Here is a 21,239-nt window from a genome sequence, read left to right on the forward strand (position 1 = left end):
TGGTAGGGTAGGAGGGAAGAAATAAGCACACACACTTTTTGAAAAGGTAATTTCAGATTGTGATGGTTTGATCATTGTATCTAATCATGATAAAAGAAAATGAAACAGACTATAGCCACCAGATTTTTAAAATTTTGTACCCCTCTAGTTTAAATTAGAACAGCCATCCCATATATGTATGTTTTGTTCTCTTGTTACTTTATATTAGCATGATTAATATGATCTTCTACAGGATATTCTTAGCAGGAGTCTTTTAGAGCCACTTGCCCATTTTATGAAGGTTGGCTTAGCACTGTATCTTGTAATCCTTAAATCTCCTTAACTACATGCATGTAAATGGAAACAGATGTTGCAATCTGCAGAAGGTGAATGACTGAGTGAGGGCACATGCCAGCTCCTCAGTTGTGGAGGTCTTACCTTTTCCTCAGGAAATTAGCACATGACAAATGATTTACAGTCAATTTTCAGTTCTTTCTTATTTTTTAGACAAAAATTAAGTTCTAAATATTTTCATCAACTCCATCAGGTACACACACCCCACTATGGGAACCACTACCACTGCCAAAGAGAGAGTCTGGGAAAGAGTGGCTATTTTACCAAGGGTGATAAGAGAAGGGGACTCTGTGAAGTGACATTTAAATTGAAACTGAAGTGTTGAGGCAAGAACCGCCATGCACAGAAGTGTGTGTAGGCCCAGGTGCTTCAGGGAAGCAGAGCCAGTATGAGTATTATGAGGATAAAAATTTACTATAGGAGTCAGATCTCACAGATGAGGGAGGATCTCAGGGAGTGAACATCTGGAAGGGAGAGTCAGGGGATCAGAGGAAGAATCAGTGACTGGTCCATCAGAAGCACTGGGACAGTTGGACAAATAGAGCCTGTGAGAAAATCCAAGAAGTTAAACCTGTTCAGCACCAAATTGGGGCTGCTAGGGTCTATGGGAGCTGTTGCTTCTGTGTAACTATCACCTCTGTGGGTCCACTGCCAAATATCTGGGTGGGGGGCCTGGGACCATCACTGATCATGAGGCCAGCAGTCCTGAGCATAAGCTGAACGTGGAGGAGAAGAGCAAGGACAAGCTGGGATCCACTGGCTTACCAGTGTGTCTGTCAATATGTCTAATCAAGATTAAGGGTCACTCCTTCACTTTTGATTTCCAAATCTCACATGAGTTCTTCTTTGGCCAACTATAACCTACAACCACACAGGGAAGGAGATTCTGGGAAATGTAGTTCTAAGACTAACCAAGTCGATATAGTACAATCCAGGGAACAAAAAACCACAGGGAACAAAAACCCCAGAAGGCAGTGAATTCGGTGTGCTCAAGAGACATACAGAAAAAAGGTGATGCTGAGGCTCAACAAAGGAGGGGAGGGTAGAGGGAGCATGAGCAGAGAAGCAGGCAGAGCCCAGCTCATGTGAGGCCAGCTCATGGTATGTTTTGATTTAATTCTAAGCTGCAGGATTTTAAGCAAGGTGGCAGCATTCTGTAAGTTATTTTTTAAAAGATTATTCTGGTTGTTACGGAAGTTTGAGAAGCAAGAGAAATGTTGAGAAGAGCCAACGGGGAAAACAGGAGGCTACTGAGGTAGCCCAGGAAACAGACAATGATGGCCTGGACTAGGATTATAGAATACAGATATTGAGAACTGGTCAGGAAGGCTTTTAGTCTCATTTCTCCAACATGTTTTTTTCAGTGCTGGAAACATTTCTCTCTATATGAGATGTGGGATCCATCTGCTGCAAGGAAGATACAGCAGAGGTAAGTGGTTAGGGAGGGTCTGAGACAAACATTGAGGACTTTCTCTGCACCAAGGCCTATGCTGAACCTGCTCCTCGCAACAATCTGGAATGAGGAAACTGATGCACTGGGAGGTTAAGTATTATACTTTAACCAGGGTCACACAGTTAAAAGTAGTGGGCCCCTGATTCTAACCAGGATATCTCAGAATCCAGGATCTCAGCTCCTTGCAGGGTCCTGCTGCCTCTCAGGTGAAGGCCCTTGTGAGAATTCATGTCGACCATTAGCAGCTGTTGTCTGCATGAATATCACACCTGTTTGGCCTCTAAAGTGTACATCAAGTGTACAGGCTGATGCTTTTTGTTCCACTCTCAACCTTCTTAGAGACTCCATGCTGCGTAATGCCTCCAGTCCAAGTTTCCAGGACCCTTAAATAATTCGTTCAGTGTTTAGTTCTCCATCATAACTACTTGAGGCTTTATAATATTTAAACATACAATTTTAGGGATAGAAAAGAACACAAGTTGGCTTCCTGGGTATACACCTCATTGGAATAGTGTTACTCTTGAGGATTGGGAAATAGATTGAATTCTACATAACCCCCTTTTTTTTTTTTTTTTTTTTGAACAGAGCCTCACTCTGTCGTCCAGGCTGGAGTGCAGTGGCATGATCTCGCCTCACTGCAACCTCCACCTCCTGGTTCAAGCAATTCTCCTGCCTCAGCCTCCCACGTAACTGGGACTACAGGCGCATGCCACGACACCCAGCTAATTTTTGTAATTTTAGTAGAGATGGGGTCTCACCATATTGGCCAGGCTGGTCTTGAGCTCCTGACCTCAAGTGATCCAACCACTTCAGCCTCCCAAAATGCTGGGATTATAGGTGTGGGCCACTGTGCCCAGCCCCACATAACTCTTTTAAAACAATGTTGTTATAAGGCAGTGTTGTCATATTTTCCATAGGTTTTTTTTTTTCCTGTCCCCGATCAGCCCTTTAAAGAGCTTTCATGTGTTATCTCAATTAGTGCTACACTTTATTTGAGAGAAAGCTAAAAAGTAAATAATAAAGACATGAGATTTACTATTAAATATTCAATAGTTGAAGGGTATGTTCAAGATAAAAAAAATCAAGATCTGTTTTCTGATTAATGGTCTATTTATTGATACCATTCTATTTTAACAAAGAACATATTTCAAATTACAAGGTATACAAGTCAATACTGTTTTGAAGTTAAAAATTATTTGCTTTGAGAGTATATGTGTGTATGTATATATGAGATAAATGATTATAACATGTGTGTGTTAGTGATAATATGTGGTCCTTGGTTATTAGTTATATACTGTGTACCTGTGAGATGCAAGGTAAATGGGTCACAGACTCTCAAATTTATGAAACACTTAGATTTTTCGGGGAAGTTACATGGAAGGAACTAGGGAGTTTCATGATTAGATAAGACGTTCGGGTGGGATCTCCACTGGACAGCACTCTAAATCATCAGCAGTGTGAGCAGTGATACAATTTGAGAAAGTGAGTATAGGTTTAAATTCTGGCCACAGACAACCTCTCCTACAGAATTCACTGAACCTCCTCTGGAAGGAGGTTTCCATGTCCTGCAGAGGCTAATTGAGCACCAATCATGCCTCCACTAACCGACTTGGCTGCTTCCTCTAGTGCTTAATACTTCACTGTTCCCTTTCTTCATGGGAGATAGTGTGGTAATTGATAATCACAATACAAACTCTGAAACAAGTAAACGGACAATAAAACTCATATTTGCCTAAAATAAGTTTTGAAAAGGATCTTGGTGGCTATCTTGTTAGATCGTAGAAAGCTGAGGCTTATTGGGAAAGCCCTTTTCCTTTGGGAAAGGGAATTTTTGTATGGTTGGGAAAAGGTTGGTCACTGGCTGATCTATAAAGTCCTTTTCATTGCAAGATTATATGATTTTTGGTAAACCGTATATTTTTTAAAAACAGTTCAGAATATCCGCAAGTGTTTTACCACGTGCTTCTTATTGTTGGAGAAGCTGAGCAAACATCCTGTCATAAAAAGACAAGGATGTTGCATCATCCCTGGTCCCTGTAGTGAGTGTCCTGAAGATAATAAGTAAGAGGTTACCAGGGGCTAGCCAACATGGAGTAGCCAGGAAGGAACCAGCACCTTCTCTGAGACAATGGTCTGACTGCCCTCCTGCCCATAACAACATCAATTAAAAAATTATTAAAACCTAGTTCCACAGTATTATTAGGCACTGTGGAAGAATCAGGGAAATAAACTGTGGCTCTTGCCCTCCAGGAGCTGACAATCTGGTTGGAGAGATAGGATGAACACACAAGAATTGGTTAACCATTTAGTGTTCACCCATGTGGTACTGAACCAAGTGAAATAGGAGTTTTAAGATAACTTGTGTGTCCAGAACGGTTTATTTAAGAGTCAGGACTTGAACTAAGCTGGATTGAGTGAGGATGAATAGGGAGAAGAAAGCATTTCTGTGGGCTGTTGGGGACAAGGTGAGAAAGGAGTCAACTCAGATAAATCAGAGCATATGACATGTACACTGGAGAGGAGGCAGGCACTGAATTGTGGTAGGATGGAGAAGAGCTGACTTGAATGAAGCAAAGGGGAACAAAAAGAAATAAAATGGTCAGCCTGAGCGGGCAAGATAGAATCACACGGCTTCCAAAGCCAGAAAGGAGGCTATGAGAGCCACACACTGGTGATCTCCAGTGGTGATACCAAACAACAATCAGCATGAATCTCTCAGACACATTGTGTGTGAGGTCTGTAGGCTGATTCAAATACAGAGGTTGATGGCCACAGCAGCTTGGTGAGGTCCAGCTCAATTTCAAACTGCTTGGCTCACTAGCGTGCTCACAGGCTTAGGACTTGCTGACATGTGCCTCAGATACTCTCTGGAGGCTGCAGTGCGTGGAAGCCTAGGCCTGCTCTTCCAGACAGCTGTTGTGTGTGGGATGGGGTTGTGTGAGCATCTGTGTAGACATGGGTATTACTAAAATCACGGCCTTAAGCATGATGAAATTCAATTGGTGGGCAGTAGAAGAACAAAGACAATCATAGCCTCTAACAATTCTTAACGTTTAGATTCTTAAAATCAACTTTCTAACTTTAGTTACAATTTCAGAGTAATGTTTTAGATGTTCTAGTCAAATTAACAAGCCTTTGTATTATATACCATCCTCCTTTGGAATGATCTTGGTATAATTAAAACAGAACATTTTTAACACAGAATACTTATTGGGGAAGTGGTCTGGTCTCTTATGCAGTCTTCTTTTGTTGAGGACGTTGAGATTTTCTAACTTTCAGAACTTTCTTTTTTTGATGTTTTTTCCCATTCTTTTGCTTTTTCTTTTGGCTGACCTGTGAGAAGGGAAAAAAGGGCAATGTTTCTGAATCTTACCATTTTAACCTCCTTATATTTGGACTCTCCTGATCATAGTCTTTCTTTACTCTCAAAACCACATTAAAGTTGCTTCACTCTCAGAGGGGCTCCTTTACATTCTCTCTACTTTGCTCACTTTGAGGAGGAGGCAACAGCCTTCTAACTGGCTGTCTTTTGTCTATTCTTCTGACTTATTACATTCTCCTGGCAACCGTGCTTACCACTCTCCTGCCCCAGCTACAACCCTCTGAAGTTGGCACTATTTCCACGTTTTACATAGGAGGAGGCTGAGGCTTGGAGAGGGTGACTTTCCCAAAACTGGACAGCTAGTATGTGGCAGAACCACCAGTCTGTGAGACTCCAGAACCCAATCTCCCACCCACATATTCTGTGGCTCTCTTCAAATCCAACTCCTTAGTGTGCCATGCAGGATTCCTCCTGCTTTATCCTGATCTACTTTTCTGCCTCAGTCCCTTCATTCTCTTCACACAAACTCCAGCCACATTAATGGAGGCTCCCTGAACACAGCAAGTTCTCTCATGATTCTACTCTTCTGTTCACGCTCTCCTCACCTTCCTGGCAAATTACTTATCCTTCAACACCCAAATCAAGTATCACCTGACATGAGAAATCTTCCTTAACACTTTCTCCTGCCCCATTCCTCCAGCAAAGTTAAGTACTCCCTCCTTTATGTCTTCAAGATTCTTGTGCATACTTTTATACTTCTCACATTGTATCATAATTATTAGCATATGTGCTACAACAGGAAGGGATTATACCTTATTATCTTTGTATCCTCTGTGTCTACCATTAAATTCTTTACATACTTATTGTATTAAATAAGGACAAGCTCTGTACCCCCAAGGAACACACATTCCTCCGGTGGAAGACAGAGAGGAGATACTATATGTAGGAATCTAATTTTGTCCTAGGAGCAAAATAGAAGCACCATAATATGAATGAAACGTGTATTCTTAAAAGTTATGTATTCTTATAGTGTTAATGAAAAAGCAGATTCCTTGTCTTCTAAAGTTAATTTCTAAAAGAAAGAAATCTTTGATCCTCCTTTTCACCAACCTGTTTTTCCCACTTTTTAATCAATTCCTTCACATCTGCTGAATCTGGGTTTAGACATGTTTGATCTCCATTCTTCAGCGTAGCACTGCCAAATAAATAGCAATGAGATAGTTTTTTCTCATTAATAATTTAAATGCTTTTTCTCAGAAATAATGAAAATCAGTATGAATTTTGCTGAATTTTCTAATGAAACTGCTTAAAATTATTTCCTAGGACAAGAAGAGTCACTGGTTGAATTTTTTTTTTGAGACTGAGTCTTGCTCTGTCACCAGGCTGGAGAACAGTGGTACCATCTTGGCTTACTGCAACCTCCACCTCCTGGATTTAAGTGATTCTCCTGCCTTAGCCTCCCAAATAGCTGGGACTACAGGCGCATACCACCACACCCAGCTAATGTTTGTATTTTTAGTAGAGACGGGGTATTACCATGTTGGCCAGGATGGTCTCAATCTCTTGACCTTGTGATCTGCCTGCCTCAGCATCCCAAAGTGCTGGGATTACAGGTGTGAGCCACTGCGCCCGGCCCTGGTTGAATTTTAAAAATTACTTACAGTAGACTGTCTGGAAATAATTTAAATATTTCTTTAATTTTTCTGTATAGTCTGAGAATAAGAGTAGTCAAGGATGATTTATAAAGACAAAATATGCACACATTCTTTAACCTAGCAATCCTAATCTCTAGAAAGGAAAGAATTACAGACACAATACTGCCACAATAAATTTTATTTCAGCAGTAATAATTTGGAAAAATCTATATTTCCAACAACAATCCTGGTCATATAAATTATGGTTTATCCATATGATGAAATACAGTTTGGCCATTAAAAATGACATTAGGTTAAAATGACATTATTAGAGATTTACTGACATGAGAAAATGTTCATGATATAGTGTTAATGAAAAAGTGGATTACAAAACAGTGTATAGTGTATGATTTAATTTTTGTGTTTATGTATTGTGTATATAAATACATATCTATGTTATGTACACATGAAGCAAGTAAGGGAGATTTAGAAAACTGTATACTAAGGGGTTAACAGTATTTGTCACTCAAGGGTAGAATTATGAGTGATTTTTATTTTCTTCTATTGTGTTATCTGCATTAAACATTTTGTGCAATAAACACGTGTTACTTTGGTAATATGTCGTTCTTGGGGCCTAATCTACCAGAAATTCCTTGTATTTTTAAGGAGAAGAAAAGAAAGGAGCTGCCCAAATTTATGGAGGGGCTAACCATCTGATTTTTAAGTGTTTCTATGGGCAAGCACTCCAAGGGTAAAACTCATGCTAAATTTAATGTTCTTGCCAATATAGTGCATGCATGTTAGCTGGGTTGTTACTTACATGATTTCAGTTTTCTCGCAGGAAAGGTTTGGAGCAAATTGTTTAAGGTCTTTCAAGGATTGTAGGTGGATAGTCCCTTGGTTGGTGTTGATACAGGAACAGCGACCCTTCCTCATTACTGGGGTTCCTGAGGGAAAGAAAAAGAGAACACATCAGTATAGGCCAGTGTTTCAGTTTAGGTGATCTCTCAAAATGATACATTTGACTGAGTCATGATTATTGCTATCATTTACTGAGTGCCTAAAAATCATCACCACAAACCTTTGAAGGAGGTATCATCTCTATTTTATACATAAGGAAACTAAGGTTCAGAAAGATTAAGAACAAAGTCATACAGCTTTTAGGGAGCAGGGGCAGGGTTTTAGCCCAGATCTCTCTGAGTCCAAAGGCATTGCTCTTAACTACCACACCGTTATGTCCTTGGGAGAAAAAGAGACTTTCACAATATTTAATAAATGCCTACCACAAGACAAACAGATAACTAATTCATGTATGCTATGCTGATCACAGTTTCTTAAGCAACTCCTAAACCATTTATTATTTATTATCTGATCTTAGGGAATGGAACTGGTGTTGGTGCTGAATAGAAAGCACTCCTTTGTAACCAATCACCACTTCCATCCTCATCCTCTCTCCTCCCCACTGCCTTGCTTTTCAATAGTGTTTAAAATTTTTGGAAACCCCTTAAAATACATTATCTTAATTCTTCAATTTATATATTTACTTGGTACTTATTGTATTACATGCCGTACATTGTGTAGCAGTCAGAAAAGGTATAACTACAAAGTTCTATTTTACAGATGATGAGGAAACTGAGGTCTAGAAAGATTAAGTAATTTGTTCAAGGTAACAAAGATAGTTAGTAAATAGATTAGGGACAACCTCTCTGATTATTGGTTGGATCCTTAATTGGTTAGCCACAGATTTACTTATCAAAAAACAGTATCAGGGAGAAGAAAATAATTTAGGAGATAGAGTTTCATCTCACTATTACCCAGTTCAATGAACATTTATTGAACACTTACTAGGAATTCATACACCTAGACTACAAAGACTTGTGTTTGACTTGGCAGATCTAAGTTATGAACTTTGGATAACTGATCATGTCACTGAGAAGCTTTTATAGGTGACCAAATATTACTCTTCAATGCAGGCAGAACATTCACCTTTATCTGGCTAACTAAGATTCTTTTACAGTGAATCACTTCTCTTACTTTGCAATCTAACTCAGAACCCCTTACCTTGCACTCCAATCAGAACCAGGAAGATGATGCCCAAGAGGAAAAGAACACCACTTTTCTTCATAGTGATAGAATGGAGTTCCAAGTCACTCCTGTATTGGATTTTGAGCCTGAGAAATTCTTTAGAGAACACATTTTGGGAATCATATTTATTTAGGAAATTCATTTCTCTCCTAAACTCTGATTGGCTAGCATCTTTAGCTGAGCTAACTAAATTAACCACAAACTTGATTGTGCTGGGGGAAACCCTAGTCTCAGATCCAAGGGAATTTCTGCATGTTTTTATTTCCATTTCACATAAATGGGTGGTTTATAGTAAGGGATGTGAAACTAGCAACACTGATAGCCTTTAGCATATTCACAGCTGCTCACCTGTGTGAAGAATAGGTTATATAATGAATATGCTAATGTTATACAACAAGGGTTGGAGATGTGGTTTCCAGATGGGAAATATTAAAGTCCAGATAAGTAATATACTTTTCAAATTTCTTTACTATTTATGGCATGTTCTTCTGCATAATAGATGGCTACATTGATATTTTCTTATATTCCCCACCTAACAACTTAAAGCACCTGAATTGCCTCTGGGACCAGATCATTTTCTACTAGTGGTAAGCTCATTTTGTGTCATTCCTGCTACTGTTTATTATTTTTTAAATTATTAGATTGGTTAGCATAAGGGGTCAGTTGCATGTAAGAGACGGAAATTGACAGTGGCTAAGAAATGCAATGAAAATGAAGATAAATAGCTAGGACCTAATTAAACTAAAGAGGTTTTGCACAGTAAAAGGAACAGTCAGCAGAGTAAACAGACAACCCACAGAGTGGGAGAAAATATTCACAATCTATATACCTGATAAAGGACTAATATCTAGAATCTACAATGAACTCAAACAAATCAGTAAGAAAAAAACAAACAACCCCATTAAAAAGTGGGCTAAGGACATCAAAATACAATTCTCAAAAGAAGATACACGAATGGCCAACAAACATATGAAAAAATGCTCATCACGAATGATCAGGGAAATGCAAATCAAAACCACAATATGTCACCACTTTACTCCTGCAAGAATGGCCATAATCAAAAAGTCAAAAAACAGCAGATGCTGGTGTGGATGTGGTGATCAGGGAACACTTCTACACTGCTGGTGGGAATGTAAACTAGCATAGCCTCTATGGAAAACAGTGTGGAGACTCCTTGAAGAACTAAAAGTAGAACTACCATTTGATCCAGCAATCCCACTACTGGGTATCTACCCAGAAGAAAAGAAGTCATTATTTGAAAAATGTACTTGCACATGCAGGTTTATAGCAGCACAATTCACAACTGCAAAATCATGGAACCAATCCAAATGCCCAACAATCAATGAGTGAATAAAGAAACTGTGGTATATATATATACACAATCGACTACTACTCAGCCATAAAAAGAAATGAATTAATGGCATTTGCAGTGACCTGGATGAGATTGGAGACTATTATTCTAAATGAAGTAACTCAGGAATGGAAAACCAAACATCATATGTTCTCATTGATATGTGGGAGCTAAGCTATGAGGACACAAAAGCATAAGAATGATACAATGGAGTTTGGGGACTTGTGGAGAAGAGTGAAAGAGGGGTGAGGGATAAAAGACTACAAATAGGGTGCAGTGTATACTGCTTGGGTGATGGGTGCACCAAAATCTCACAAATTACCACTAAAGAATTTATTCATGTAACCAAATACCACCTGTACCCCAATAACTTATGGAAAAATAAAAAAATAAACAACAACAACAACAGAAAACAGTGGTTAAGATAGAAGCTTATTTCTCCCTGAAAGACATAGGTGGATTAGCACTTGGATGGTGGCTCTTTCCCATGAGGTCTTCCAGGCTCCTCCTTTCTTGTGTTGTCACCATCTCTAGATTGCTGCCCTCATGCACATGGCCAAAGGTGGCTTGCCACCATGTCCAATTTCCAAGTATAGGATGGTGAGAAGGCAGAAAAAGGGCATGTCCCTCCTTTGTAGACATCCTAGAAGTTGTACTCATCATTTTCTATCACCTCCTAAGGGGGCAGGCCTTAATCACATGGCTACACCTAGCTGTAGGGGAAGTTAAGAAATGTGATCTTTATTTTGGTTGACTAGCTAAAGACTGGAGATTTCATTATTGTAAAACAATGTTTCTTAACTTTTTTCATTATGGACTCAGCTAAATGAAAACTAAATTTAATTTCTTCCTAAAGAGAGAAATCAAATGCTAAGAAATAAGATTTTGTTGGGTAGGGTTGAAGTTTGGTAGGCCACTAGTCATTGTAATATCTAAGATTTTTTAGCTCTCCGAGAACCGATTTTTGTCCCCCTTGGGAGCAATTTACCCCTCCTCTCATTGACAATGCATGCTGTAGAATTGGAGGAAAATGGATACTAGCATTTTATGTCACATGGTGCACATTTTTTGACTGGCTTCTATACAGATTATTAATACTTAAATGGAATTACAGAATTCTTTTTGAAGAAAACATGTGGTGACCATTGATACAGCTTATCCATTTGCTCATGCTTAGTTTTGGTACTGACTGTGGCAATGCATAGAGTGGAGATAGGTTCACGTTCCTGCTTTACTACTTAATGACTGTGTGCAAAATACATAATTTTTGTGAGCCTCATCTCCCTCATTTAAGAAAATTATTAGACCTCACGGAGTGTTAAGATTAATGCCAAGGACAGCTTGTCGACTGCAAAGCATCACAGGACTTGTGGCTGTTCTTTCCAGCAAAGAAAGGAGGAAGGAAATTTCTTAGGATAAAAACTAAGACCCAGCACTGTCGGTGCTACCCTCCTTTCCAGCCTCTTCTTGCACAGCTCTCTGCTCCCATCATTTTGTCTTCTCTCAGTTTTCTTTTCTTTTCTCCTTCTCCTTCCCCTCCTGTCCCCTCCCCTCTTCTTTTCTTTTATTTTCTTCTCTTTTTTCTTTTCTTTTCTCTTCTCTCTGAGACGGAGTTTTGCTCTTTTTGCCCAGGCTGGAGTGTAATGGTGCAGTCTCAGCTCACCGCAACCTTCATCTCCCAGGTTCAAGCGATTTTCCTGCCTCAGCCTCCCAGGTAACTGGGATTACAGGCACCCGCCGCCATGCCGGGCTAATTTCTGTATTTTTCGTAGAGATGGGGTTTCGCCATGTTGCCTAGGCTGGTCTCGAACTCCTGACCTCAGGTGATCTGCCGGCTTAGGCTTCCCAAAGTGCTGCGACTGCAGGCGTGAGCCACTGCAGCCGGCCCTTCTCTCAGTTTTCAAAGGGGACAATGCTCCTTCCCATGGCACTGTTTTTGCTCATGCCATTCTTCCGCCTGGAGAGACTGTGCCTGCTCCTCATTCCTGCCCTCCTGCATAGCAGTTATTTACCATAGTTACCCAGGCCAGCATCATTTCCCTGGGAAGACTTCCCTGAACCCCAGGGGAGCTCTCACGGCACACTTACAGAGACCTCGCTGAGCCCGTGTCCGCGGCAAAGCTACGTTTCCTTGCGACCCTATGGTTAACATTTCCTTCCGCCAATAGGCAAGGAAGGCCTGTGAGGGTCCCTGTCTGAGCATGGTGCTGAACACGGTGCCTGGCACCCAGCAAGCGCACACACACGAGGGAAGGAGCTGGGAGCTGGCACGGCAGGTCTGGAAGTTGGACAGGGTCTGCAAAGGGCTGCCTGGCTCCAGGGGCCTCACACGCAGTGACCTCAGCCGGGCCGAGGTGCATGTACTGCGCATGCCCAGCCAACCGGTCTTCCAGAACCCTCTTTCGTGAGGAGGTTGTATCCGGAGCTCTCAACGCTCGCTGGTGCTGCTCGTGGTACCACTGGGTACCTTTGCTGCCAGTGCTGATCCAGCCGGAGGCGAAGAGAAGCACTTTGGGGACAAAAGGTAGTGGTTGTGCCTTCGGGATCGCTCCTCTCTGTCCCCTGAGCGGCCCGCAGCCTCCCCAGCCGAGATGAGGGTGCTTTTGGGGGTGGGTGGGAAGGTTCTCAGGGGCGGTGGCCATGAGCAGAGAGGCCTGTTTTGCAGGTTTCACACGAGGCTTGGGTGAGGCCAGCAGGTAAGGACGGCCCCAGAAGGGCCAGGGCACTGGGCTTCGGGGTAACCCTGGGCCGTGGACTTCAGTGACTGGGACAAAGGCCCTTGGGATAAGAGAAAGGAGGTGTGGGGGTCAGTTAGGAGTCACTGAGGCCAGATCTTATTTATTACCCAAAAAGCGGCTGATTTTCTGAGGTAGCAAGCGGAATGGGAAGGCTTCTCTCGCCTGACCCTGCTTCATGTTGAAACTGTTCTGCCATGGTAGGGTAGGGCCCCTCCGAGCAGGCTGGGGCCGCTGCTCTCAGCTCAGGCCTGTCCAGACACTAGTTTCCTGGGCTTCGTTTAGGAACTTGTCATGCAACGTCTGAGAGCAGCCACCTTCTCTCAGGAAGCAGGCAGCAGGAAGGAGAAAATCCCATTGATCATTGCATTTATGGCTAGACAAGGCTTTTAGGAGAAACAGAAACCTGGTGAGAGGATGTTGCAGGCCTTTCTCACAGCCCTGGGAATGGAGCCAAGGATGATCTAGAGTTGAAATCAGCAGTTACCAATTCCTTTTTGGACAAGAATTTTAACTTCCTGTGCCTTGAAAAATTCCAGTTCTGTGTCCGTAGGGGATCCAAATGCTAATGTGACCCCAAAGAACTTTACCAAGCGGAATTCTTAGTTTTCACGGGTGTAGCCCAGCCTCCGCCTTGACTCTTTTTGGTTGTGGAATCGAGGTGTTCTGTTTAATTATCCAGGGTGACTGACTGTCGCGGGGACGATAAGAGCCTTCCTTTTTTACTTGTGAGAGGAGAAGTTTCTCTCATAAAGAAACCTCCAGGCCTGTTTGAGTTTCCCTCAATGTGGACTTCCCCTCCTCTCGGCAGCTGTTAGTACTAAACTGACTAGAAAGGGATTTATTTATTGAAAGTCTTCTGCCCCAAGAGAACATTTTACTTTTTTTTTTTCCCTCTCCTCTCCTCACTCAGGGAGTCATTTCTTCCTAAATACAACATGGTAGGTTACATGCAGGTAAATCCTAGCTGTGGAAGGTTTTACATCCTGTCTGCCTCTAAATCACTAAGAGAAAGGATAAAGTTCTTTCTTTGCTAATCTTATTATCTGACTTCTTGGTTTATATTTCTCATGTAAAACTGAAGGACTGGGTTAGGTTTGTGAATAAACAATTTTGAGAGAGCATGTTAAGGACATCATGTAAAGGACAAGTTTCCCAAAATGTTGACAATAACATTTTTGCTTGGTGACTTTAGGCAAGTCAGCTTGTAGTCTGATGATATGTAACAACAGCCATTAAGAAGCTGCTGACTAACCTGAAGAAAAATTATCCTGAAAAGAAAATGTTTATACTTAAAATATCCATATTTATTTAAAATGGCACTTTAAAATTGCCTATGTAAGTAATTTTACAATAAAAAAATCCACATTCTTAAAACTCTTCATTTACTGTTTATCATTCACTTCATTCACCAAACTTTTATTCTTATGGTTCTAGACTCTGAGGACACATATATGAACAATGATTTCCTCAAGGAGCTCACAGTTCAGTGGGGGAAAACAGCATGTACATTAACACTTATTATAGAAGAAGTGGTATGATAAAGGATTGTACAGAATAATTGGAGGTACAGAGAAGTGCACAACCCTGGCTGATGGGTTAGGTCTGAAAGGGAGACACAGTTAGGTCAGACACAGCTGTCTGAGTTAGGTCTGAAAGGGAGAATTGGCTGGAATTTGTTACAAGAAGAAGGTGGGGGAATATTCTAAGCAAGAGGCGGGAGAAGGTATGCCAAATTTGAGAAGCTGCAAGTACTTTAGCAAGGGTGGAGGGTAGAATGAATAATGGAGTGGTGAGAAATTGGTCTAGAAATGTGACAGGAACAACATGATGAAGTGCCTTGTGAATCTCTATGTGGGGAGGCGACACTGCAGAATTTTAACTAAGGGAATGACATGAGATTTATACACACACACACCCCCCTGTATATACATCTGCCCCTTGACCCCAGTCTTTAATCTTGTTTTACTTGAACATTTCCTTGTGTCTACATAGTTTATATATTTGTAAAATGTTCTCATATTTCTAGCCTCTTCATTCTCAGTGCTGTGTCTTTGAGTTGTTTCCAATAATGTCTCAGTAATACAACAGTGCTCTTACTGTTTTAAAAAAGATTTTACTCTCTGGGGATATTTCTCATCTTTGGAACTATAGGGACAAGGGTTAAAAACGTTTCTGTATCTTCTGTAACATTTTGACAGATTGCTTGCCAGAAAGATTGGGCTATCAGTATGTAGATGTATCTGTTTCACAATCCTCTTGTCATTTTATTTACTTTTGTTCATTTAGCATGTGAAAATTGGCACTAGAGACTAGTGTTAATTCCCTTTTCTTTACAAATTGATATTTTACTTTGTATTGGTTTAATGTCTTCATTTCCTACCTTTTCAAGACCACTCGTCAAGTAGAGTCGGAGTATTGACCTTGTAAATATCTGTCAGTTCTTTACATATTTTGATTAGGAAGCTCCAATGCATTTTTAGTGAAAATATTTGCTTTTTCCATTTTGTTAAATTAATTTCTTTCATAATTAAAAAAAAAAAAAGAAAATGCAAGTTAGGGGCTGAATTGTGCTCCCCCACCAAATGCTTATGTTGAAAACCTAACTGCCAGTACCTCAGAAGTTGACTGTATTTAGAGATAGGGTTTTCACAGAGGTAGTTAAGTTAAGGTGAGGTCCCTGAGGAAGCACAGTCTTTGGACTTACTAGACCAAGATATTAAATCAGCTGTCTTAAAGATACTCAAAGAGCTAAAGGAAATCATGTACAAAAAACAAAAGGAAACCAGACAAAATGAGAATAACAATAAAGGGATAGAAATTATAAAAAAGGAACCAAATAGAAATGATGGAGTGGAAAAGTGCAAAACTGAAGTGAAAAAATTTAATCGATGGGTTCAGCAGCAGTTCTGAGCCAGCAGAAGAAAGAATCTGCAAATCTGAAGATAGGGTAATTGAAATTTTCAAGGCTGAGAAGTAGAAAGAAAAAATAATGAAGAAAAGTGAACAGAGCCGAAGAGACCTATGAGACACCATCAAGTGGACTAATACATGCATAATATGAGTTTCAGAAGGAGAAGAGAGAGAAAGGGACAGAAGACTATTCACAGAAATAATTACTGAAAACTTCCAAAATCCAATGAAACATATGAATATACATGAATCAAGAAGCTCAGTGAACTCCAAGCAAGTTAAACTCAAAAAGATCCGCACTGAGATACATAATAGTCAAGCTGTCAAACCTTAAGAGACAAAGAATCTTGAAAGCAGCAGGTGAAGTGATTCATCATATACATCCAAGGGATCCTAGATAACATTAACAGCTGATTTCTTATCAGAAACCAAGGAGGCAAGAGGGCAGTGAAACAACATGTTTAAAGTGCTGAAAGAAAAAATAATCTGTCAATGAAGAATTCTATATCTGGCAAAACCACTCTTCAAGAATGAAAAAGAAATGAAGACATAAATAGACAGAAGCTAGGGGGAGTTTTTTACTAGTAGACTTGCTCTCCACAACATATTGAAGGCAGTCCTGCAGGCTGAAATGAAAGGATACTAACTCAAAGCCATATGAAGGAATAATACTGGTAAAGGTAACTATGTAGGTAATATAAAAACCAGTATTATTGCACTTTTGGTTTGTAGCTCCTCATTTTTCCTACGTGAATTAAAAAATGCATAAAACAATAATTATAAATATGTATTAATGGGCACACAGTGCTGTAATCTGTGACAATAATAATTGTCAAAGGGGAAGGATGCAGATGTATAGGAGCAGAGTGTGTTTGTTTACTGTTGAAACTAAGGTGGTATTCAAACTAGGATGTTACAAGTTTAGGATGTAATCCCCAAAGTAACCGGTAAGAGAATAACTAAAAATATACAGAAAAGGAAAGAAGGGACTCAAAACAGTACACTCTAAAAATTCAGCTACATACCAAAAAAGGCAGTAATGGAGAAATTGAGGAACAGAAAAATAAGACTCTTAAAAAAATTCAGTAGCAGAAAGTCAAAGTAAAACCCTCCTTATCAGTAATTACTTTAAATGTAAATGTATTAAGCTCTGGCCTAGTGAGCTTATATGTATACAAGGTTTGATTTGCTTTGGTTTGTTGAGACACGGCCTTACTCTGTTGCCTAGACTTGAGTGCAATGGCATGATTATGGCTCACTACAGCCTCAACCTGGCTCAAACAATCCTCCGACCTCAGCCTCTCAAGTAGCTGGGACCATAGGCATGCGCCACCATGCCCAGCTAATTTTTGTATTTTTTTGTAGAGATGGGTTTTTGCCATGTTGGTCAGTCTAGTCTTGAACTCCTGGGCTCAGGCGATCCTCTGGCCTTGGCTTCCTAGAGTGCTGGGACTATAGGCACAAGCCTGGCCTGGGATTATAGGCACAATGCCTGGCCTAGGTTTGTTAGTATTTTATTGAGGATTTTTGCATCAATATTCATGAGAGATACTGGCCTGTTGTTTTCTTTTTTGATGTGTCTTTGATTTTGGTATCAGGGTTAATACTGGCCTTATAGAATGAGTTTGGAAAGTCTTTATTTCTCCTTCATGTCTAAAGGATATTTTCACTGGATATACCATTCTAGGTTAAATGCTTTTTCTTCAGCACTTTAAATATGTTATGCCATTCTATCCTGGCCTGTAAGGTTTCCATTGAAAAGTTTGCTGCCAGACGTATTTCCAGATATTTGAAGATACTTGAGCGTTGCTGTCTAAGCCATATTTGCATTAGGAATACCCAAAGCCCAGTAATACTGTAGTTCTTGCAGACTCAAAGAGATACCTCCTTGGTGGTCTTAGATAAGATTTGGAAGAATTCTCTGGATTACCAGGCCGACTCTTGTTCTCTTCCCTTAGTTTCTCCTAAACAAATGAAGTCTCTCTCTCTGTGCTGAGCTGCTTGGGGCTGGGGTTGGGGTGACACTAAGCACCCCTGTGGCTACCACCACTGGCATTGTGCTGGGTCAGACCTGAAGCCAGCACAGCACTGGGTCTCACCCAAGGCATGTTACTATAACCACTGCCTGGCTACCATCTGTGTTTGCTCAAGACCCTGCAGCTCTACCATCAGCATGTGGAAAAGTCAGCCAGGCTTATATCCTTCCCTGCAAGCAGCAAGTTTTCCCAGGCACCAGATGGGCACAGAGATGCTGTCTGGGAGCCAGGGACTAGAGTCAAAAAACCTTAGATATCTACTATTCTGTTGTGGCTAAGCTGACGCTCAAACTATGAGACAAAGTCTTTCCCATTCCTCCCTCCCCTTTCCAGAGGCAGAGGAGCCTTTTATTCATGCCCGTCACCACAGGCCCATGGGATGTACTGCCAGGCTACCTACCACCAATGTTCACTTAAGACCCAAGGGCTCTTCAGTCTGCTTATGGTGAATGCTGCCCAGCCTGGGACTCACCTTTCAGGGCAGTGAGCTGCCCTCTGGCCCAGGGCAGGTCCAGAAATGCCATCTAAGCCAAGGCTGGAATTGGGGACCCAAGAGCCCGCTTGGTGCTCTGCTCCACTGTGGCTGAGCTGGTACCTATCTTCAAGAAAAAGTCCCCTTTACTTTTCCTTCTACTTTTCTCAAGCAGAAGGAATCTCTCACTATAACCACCACAGTTGGGAATGTGCTGGGTCTCACCTAAAGCCAGCCTGTCTGAGTCTCACCCAAGGCCCACTGTGTACTACCTGGGTATTGCTGCTGGTTATTCAGGGCCCAAGGGCTCTTCAGTCAGCAGGTGATGAATCCTACCAGCACTGGGTCCTTCCCTTCAAGGCAGCAGATTCCCTTCTGGCCCAGGGTATGTCTAGAAATGTCGTCCAGGATCTAGGGCCTTGATTAGGGGCCTCATGACTCTGCCCAGCACCCTGTCCTACTGTGGCTGAACTGGTATCCAAGTTGAAAGACAAAGTCCTCTTTACTCTTCCCTTTCCTCAAGCAGAAGGAAGGAGTCACTTTTATTGCTGTGAGCTGTGTTGCCTGGGATTGGGAAGAGCGGTGCAAGCACTCTCTGTGCTGCCCTGGTTGGTGTCTCACTAGGTCATGTTCCCCTAACTAGGTTGTGCACCCCCGAAGTCCACTGGCTCTTCAGCACAGCATTAGGACTGCCTAGGAGTTGCAATCCTTGTGGCCTAGACTGCCTTTCAGATTTATTTAGGACCCCAGAGCACTGTAGCCAGTGGAGGCAAGACTTGCCAAAACTCGACTTCTAACCTCTAGGATGGGTGATTCCCCTTTGCCTAGGGCTGGTCTAAATGCTCCCTCCATCAGCATCAACTGAGTTCAGCCTAATTTTGCTTTCCACTCTGACAGAGCAGCACTGGGTTCCCCCAAGCACACAGACTATCTTTCTGTGCCACATGGCCACTGCCAGGGAAAGGGAGAGGGGTGGCATTGGCAATTCAAGACCATCTTTCCTACCTGGTTTTAACTTCCTATCACTGAAAGAGGTACTGATTAGTTCAGCCACTTTGAGAAGCAGCTTGGAGATTTCTCAAGGAACTTCAAATAGAACTACCATTCAACCCAGCAATCCCATAACTGGGTATATGCTGAAAGAAATGTAAATCATTCTACCATAAAGACACGTGCACACGTATGTCATCACAGCCCTATTCACAATAGCAAAGACATGGAACCAACCTAGATGCCCATCAACGGTGGACTTCATAAAGAAAATGTGGTACATATACACTATGGAATACTAAAAAAGAACAAAATCATGTCCTTTGCAGCAATACAGATGAAGCTGGAGGCCATCACTCTAAACGAATTAACACATGAACAGAAAACCAAATACTGCATGTTCTCACTTATAAGTGGGAACTAAACATTGAGTACCCATGGACACAAAGAAGGGAACAATAGATACTGGGACCTACTTGACAGTGGGGGTTGGGAGGAAGATGAAGATCCAAAAACGACCTGTCTGGTACTATGCTTATTACCTGGGTGATGAAATAATCTATACACCATACCCCCACAACACACAATTTACCCATGTAACAAACCTGCATGTGTACTCCCTGAACCTAAAATAAAAGTTGGAAAGAAAAATTTCAAGAAGTATTAAATACAAAGTAGCATGCCATGAAAAGTCTCCCTGTGCTACGAATGGAATGCCAAGTTTACTGTGTTTTACATTGCCACATAAAAGGGAATCTGAACAAAGCAAATGGAGAACATATGCCAGAGCCGAGCATGGTGGCTCGTGCCTATAACCCCAGCATTTTGGGAGGCCGAGGTGGGTAGATCGCCTGAGCTTGGAAGTTCGAGACGAGCCTGGTCAACCTGGTGAAGCCTCATATTTGTATTATCTACCAAAAATGCCCCCAAAAAATTAGCAGGTGTGGTGGCACATGCCTGTGGTCCTAGCTACTTGGAAGGCTGAGGTGAGAGGATTGCTTGAGCCTGGGAGGTGGAGGTTGCAGTGAGCCGAGATCACGCCATTTGCACTCCAGCCTGGGTGACAGAGTGAGACCCCATCTCAAGGAAAAAGAAAAAAAAAAGAACATATTCCAGAAAGGAAGTAATCCAATGAAGTCATGGGAAAAAAAAATGGCCCCACCAAAAGATGAAAAATATAAAAAAGATTAGAACTAAGTGTGTTTTTGGAATACTCAGGAAAGGAGTAAAAAAGAAAAGTAGAATATTTACAGGGAATAAAGGCAGTACTATTCTGCTGATGGCTCATATTGGCTAGGGAGAGCTAATGGTTAGATTTTCATGAATTATGTGAGTTAGTTTTTAAATACAGTCGTTATTAAAAATTAAACTATGTACTTGCAATTGAATGAACTGTGTTAAAATTATACTACAACAGATTTTATTGTTTCTGGGAAGATGATCAGTGTACTGTACATTGAAGCTCATTAAATAAAAAAAATTCAATCTGATAAAAAAGCAGTTCTTGGCCAGGCACGGTGGCTTACACTTGTAGTCCTAGCACTTTGGGAGGCTGAGGCGGGTGGATTACGAGGTCAGGAGATCTAGACCATCCTGGACAACATGGTGAAATCCCGTCTCTACTAAAAATACAAAAATTAGCTGAGTATAGTGGCGTGTGCCTGTAGTCCCAGCTACTCAGGAGGCTGAGGCAGGAGAACCACTTGAACCCAGGAGGCAGAGGTTGCAGTGAGTTGAGATCGTGCCACTGCACTCCAGCCTGGGTGACAGAGCAAGACCCCGTCTCGAAAAAAAAAAAAAAATACCTGCAAGAGTATCTGTGGTATATACAGAGGAGTAGAATTGCTGGAGCATGAGGTATGCCAGTGTTTAGCTTTATGAGATAATGCCAAACTGTTTTGCAGAGTAGTCATAG

The 21,239-nt window shown here is 41.3% G+C and overlaps 2 protein-coding genes across 9 annotated transcripts in view; one reads left to right on the forward strand and one right to left on the reverse strand.

Annotated features, from left to right (window-relative positions):
- The first annotated feature begins 1,740 nt into the window (after window positions 1–1,740).
- The window catches only part of LOC105477265 (ADP-ribosyltransferase 3 (inactive)), a 106,753-nt gene continuing 87,254 nt past the window's right edge, over window positions 1,741–21,239 (forward strand). For 4 of the 7 annotated variants that reach the window (XM_071093515.1, XM_071093518.1, XM_071093519.1 and 1 more), the window contains exon 1: window positions 12,590–12,702. The gene's annotated coding sequence lies outside the window, so the exon portion shown is untranslated. Of the gene's footprint in view, window positions 1,763–12,560; window positions 12,703–21,239 lie in introns of those variants that run through there. The other 3 variants (XM_071093517.1, XM_011733693.3, XM_071093516.1) reach the window with 3 other exon arrangements.
- LOC105477267 (C-X-C motif chemokine ligand 9) lies at window positions 2,683–12,481 on the reverse strand. Of its 2 annotated transcripts, none has more exons than XM_011733697.2 (4): window positions 8,804–8,927; window positions 7,563–7,689; window positions 6,219–6,303; window positions 2,683–5,119 (listed from the first exon to the last, which is right to left on the reverse strand). In XM_011733697.2, the coding sequence occupies exons 1-4, from the start codon at window positions 8,865–8,867 to the stop codon at window positions 5,018–5,020; spliced, it is 378 nt and encodes a 125-aa protein (XP_011731999.1). In that variant the 5' UTR covers window positions 8,868–8,927; the 3' UTR covers window positions 2,683–5,017. The 2 variants fall into 2 exon arrangements, with proteins under 2 accessions (XP_011731999.1, XP_070949622.1); XM_071093521.1 differs by lacking the exon at window positions 8,804–8,927 and adding an exon at window positions 12,267–12,481 and having other exon boundaries at window positions 2,902–5,119.

The sequence above is a fragment of the Macaca nemestrina genome, chromosome 3 (assembly GCF_043159975.1).
Source record: "Macaca nemestrina isolate mMacNem1 chromosome 3, mMacNem.hap1, whole genome shotgun sequence".
In the NCBI taxonomy this organism is placed as follows: Eukaryota; Metazoa; Chordata; class Mammalia; order Primates; family Cercopithecidae; genus Macaca; species Macaca nemestrina.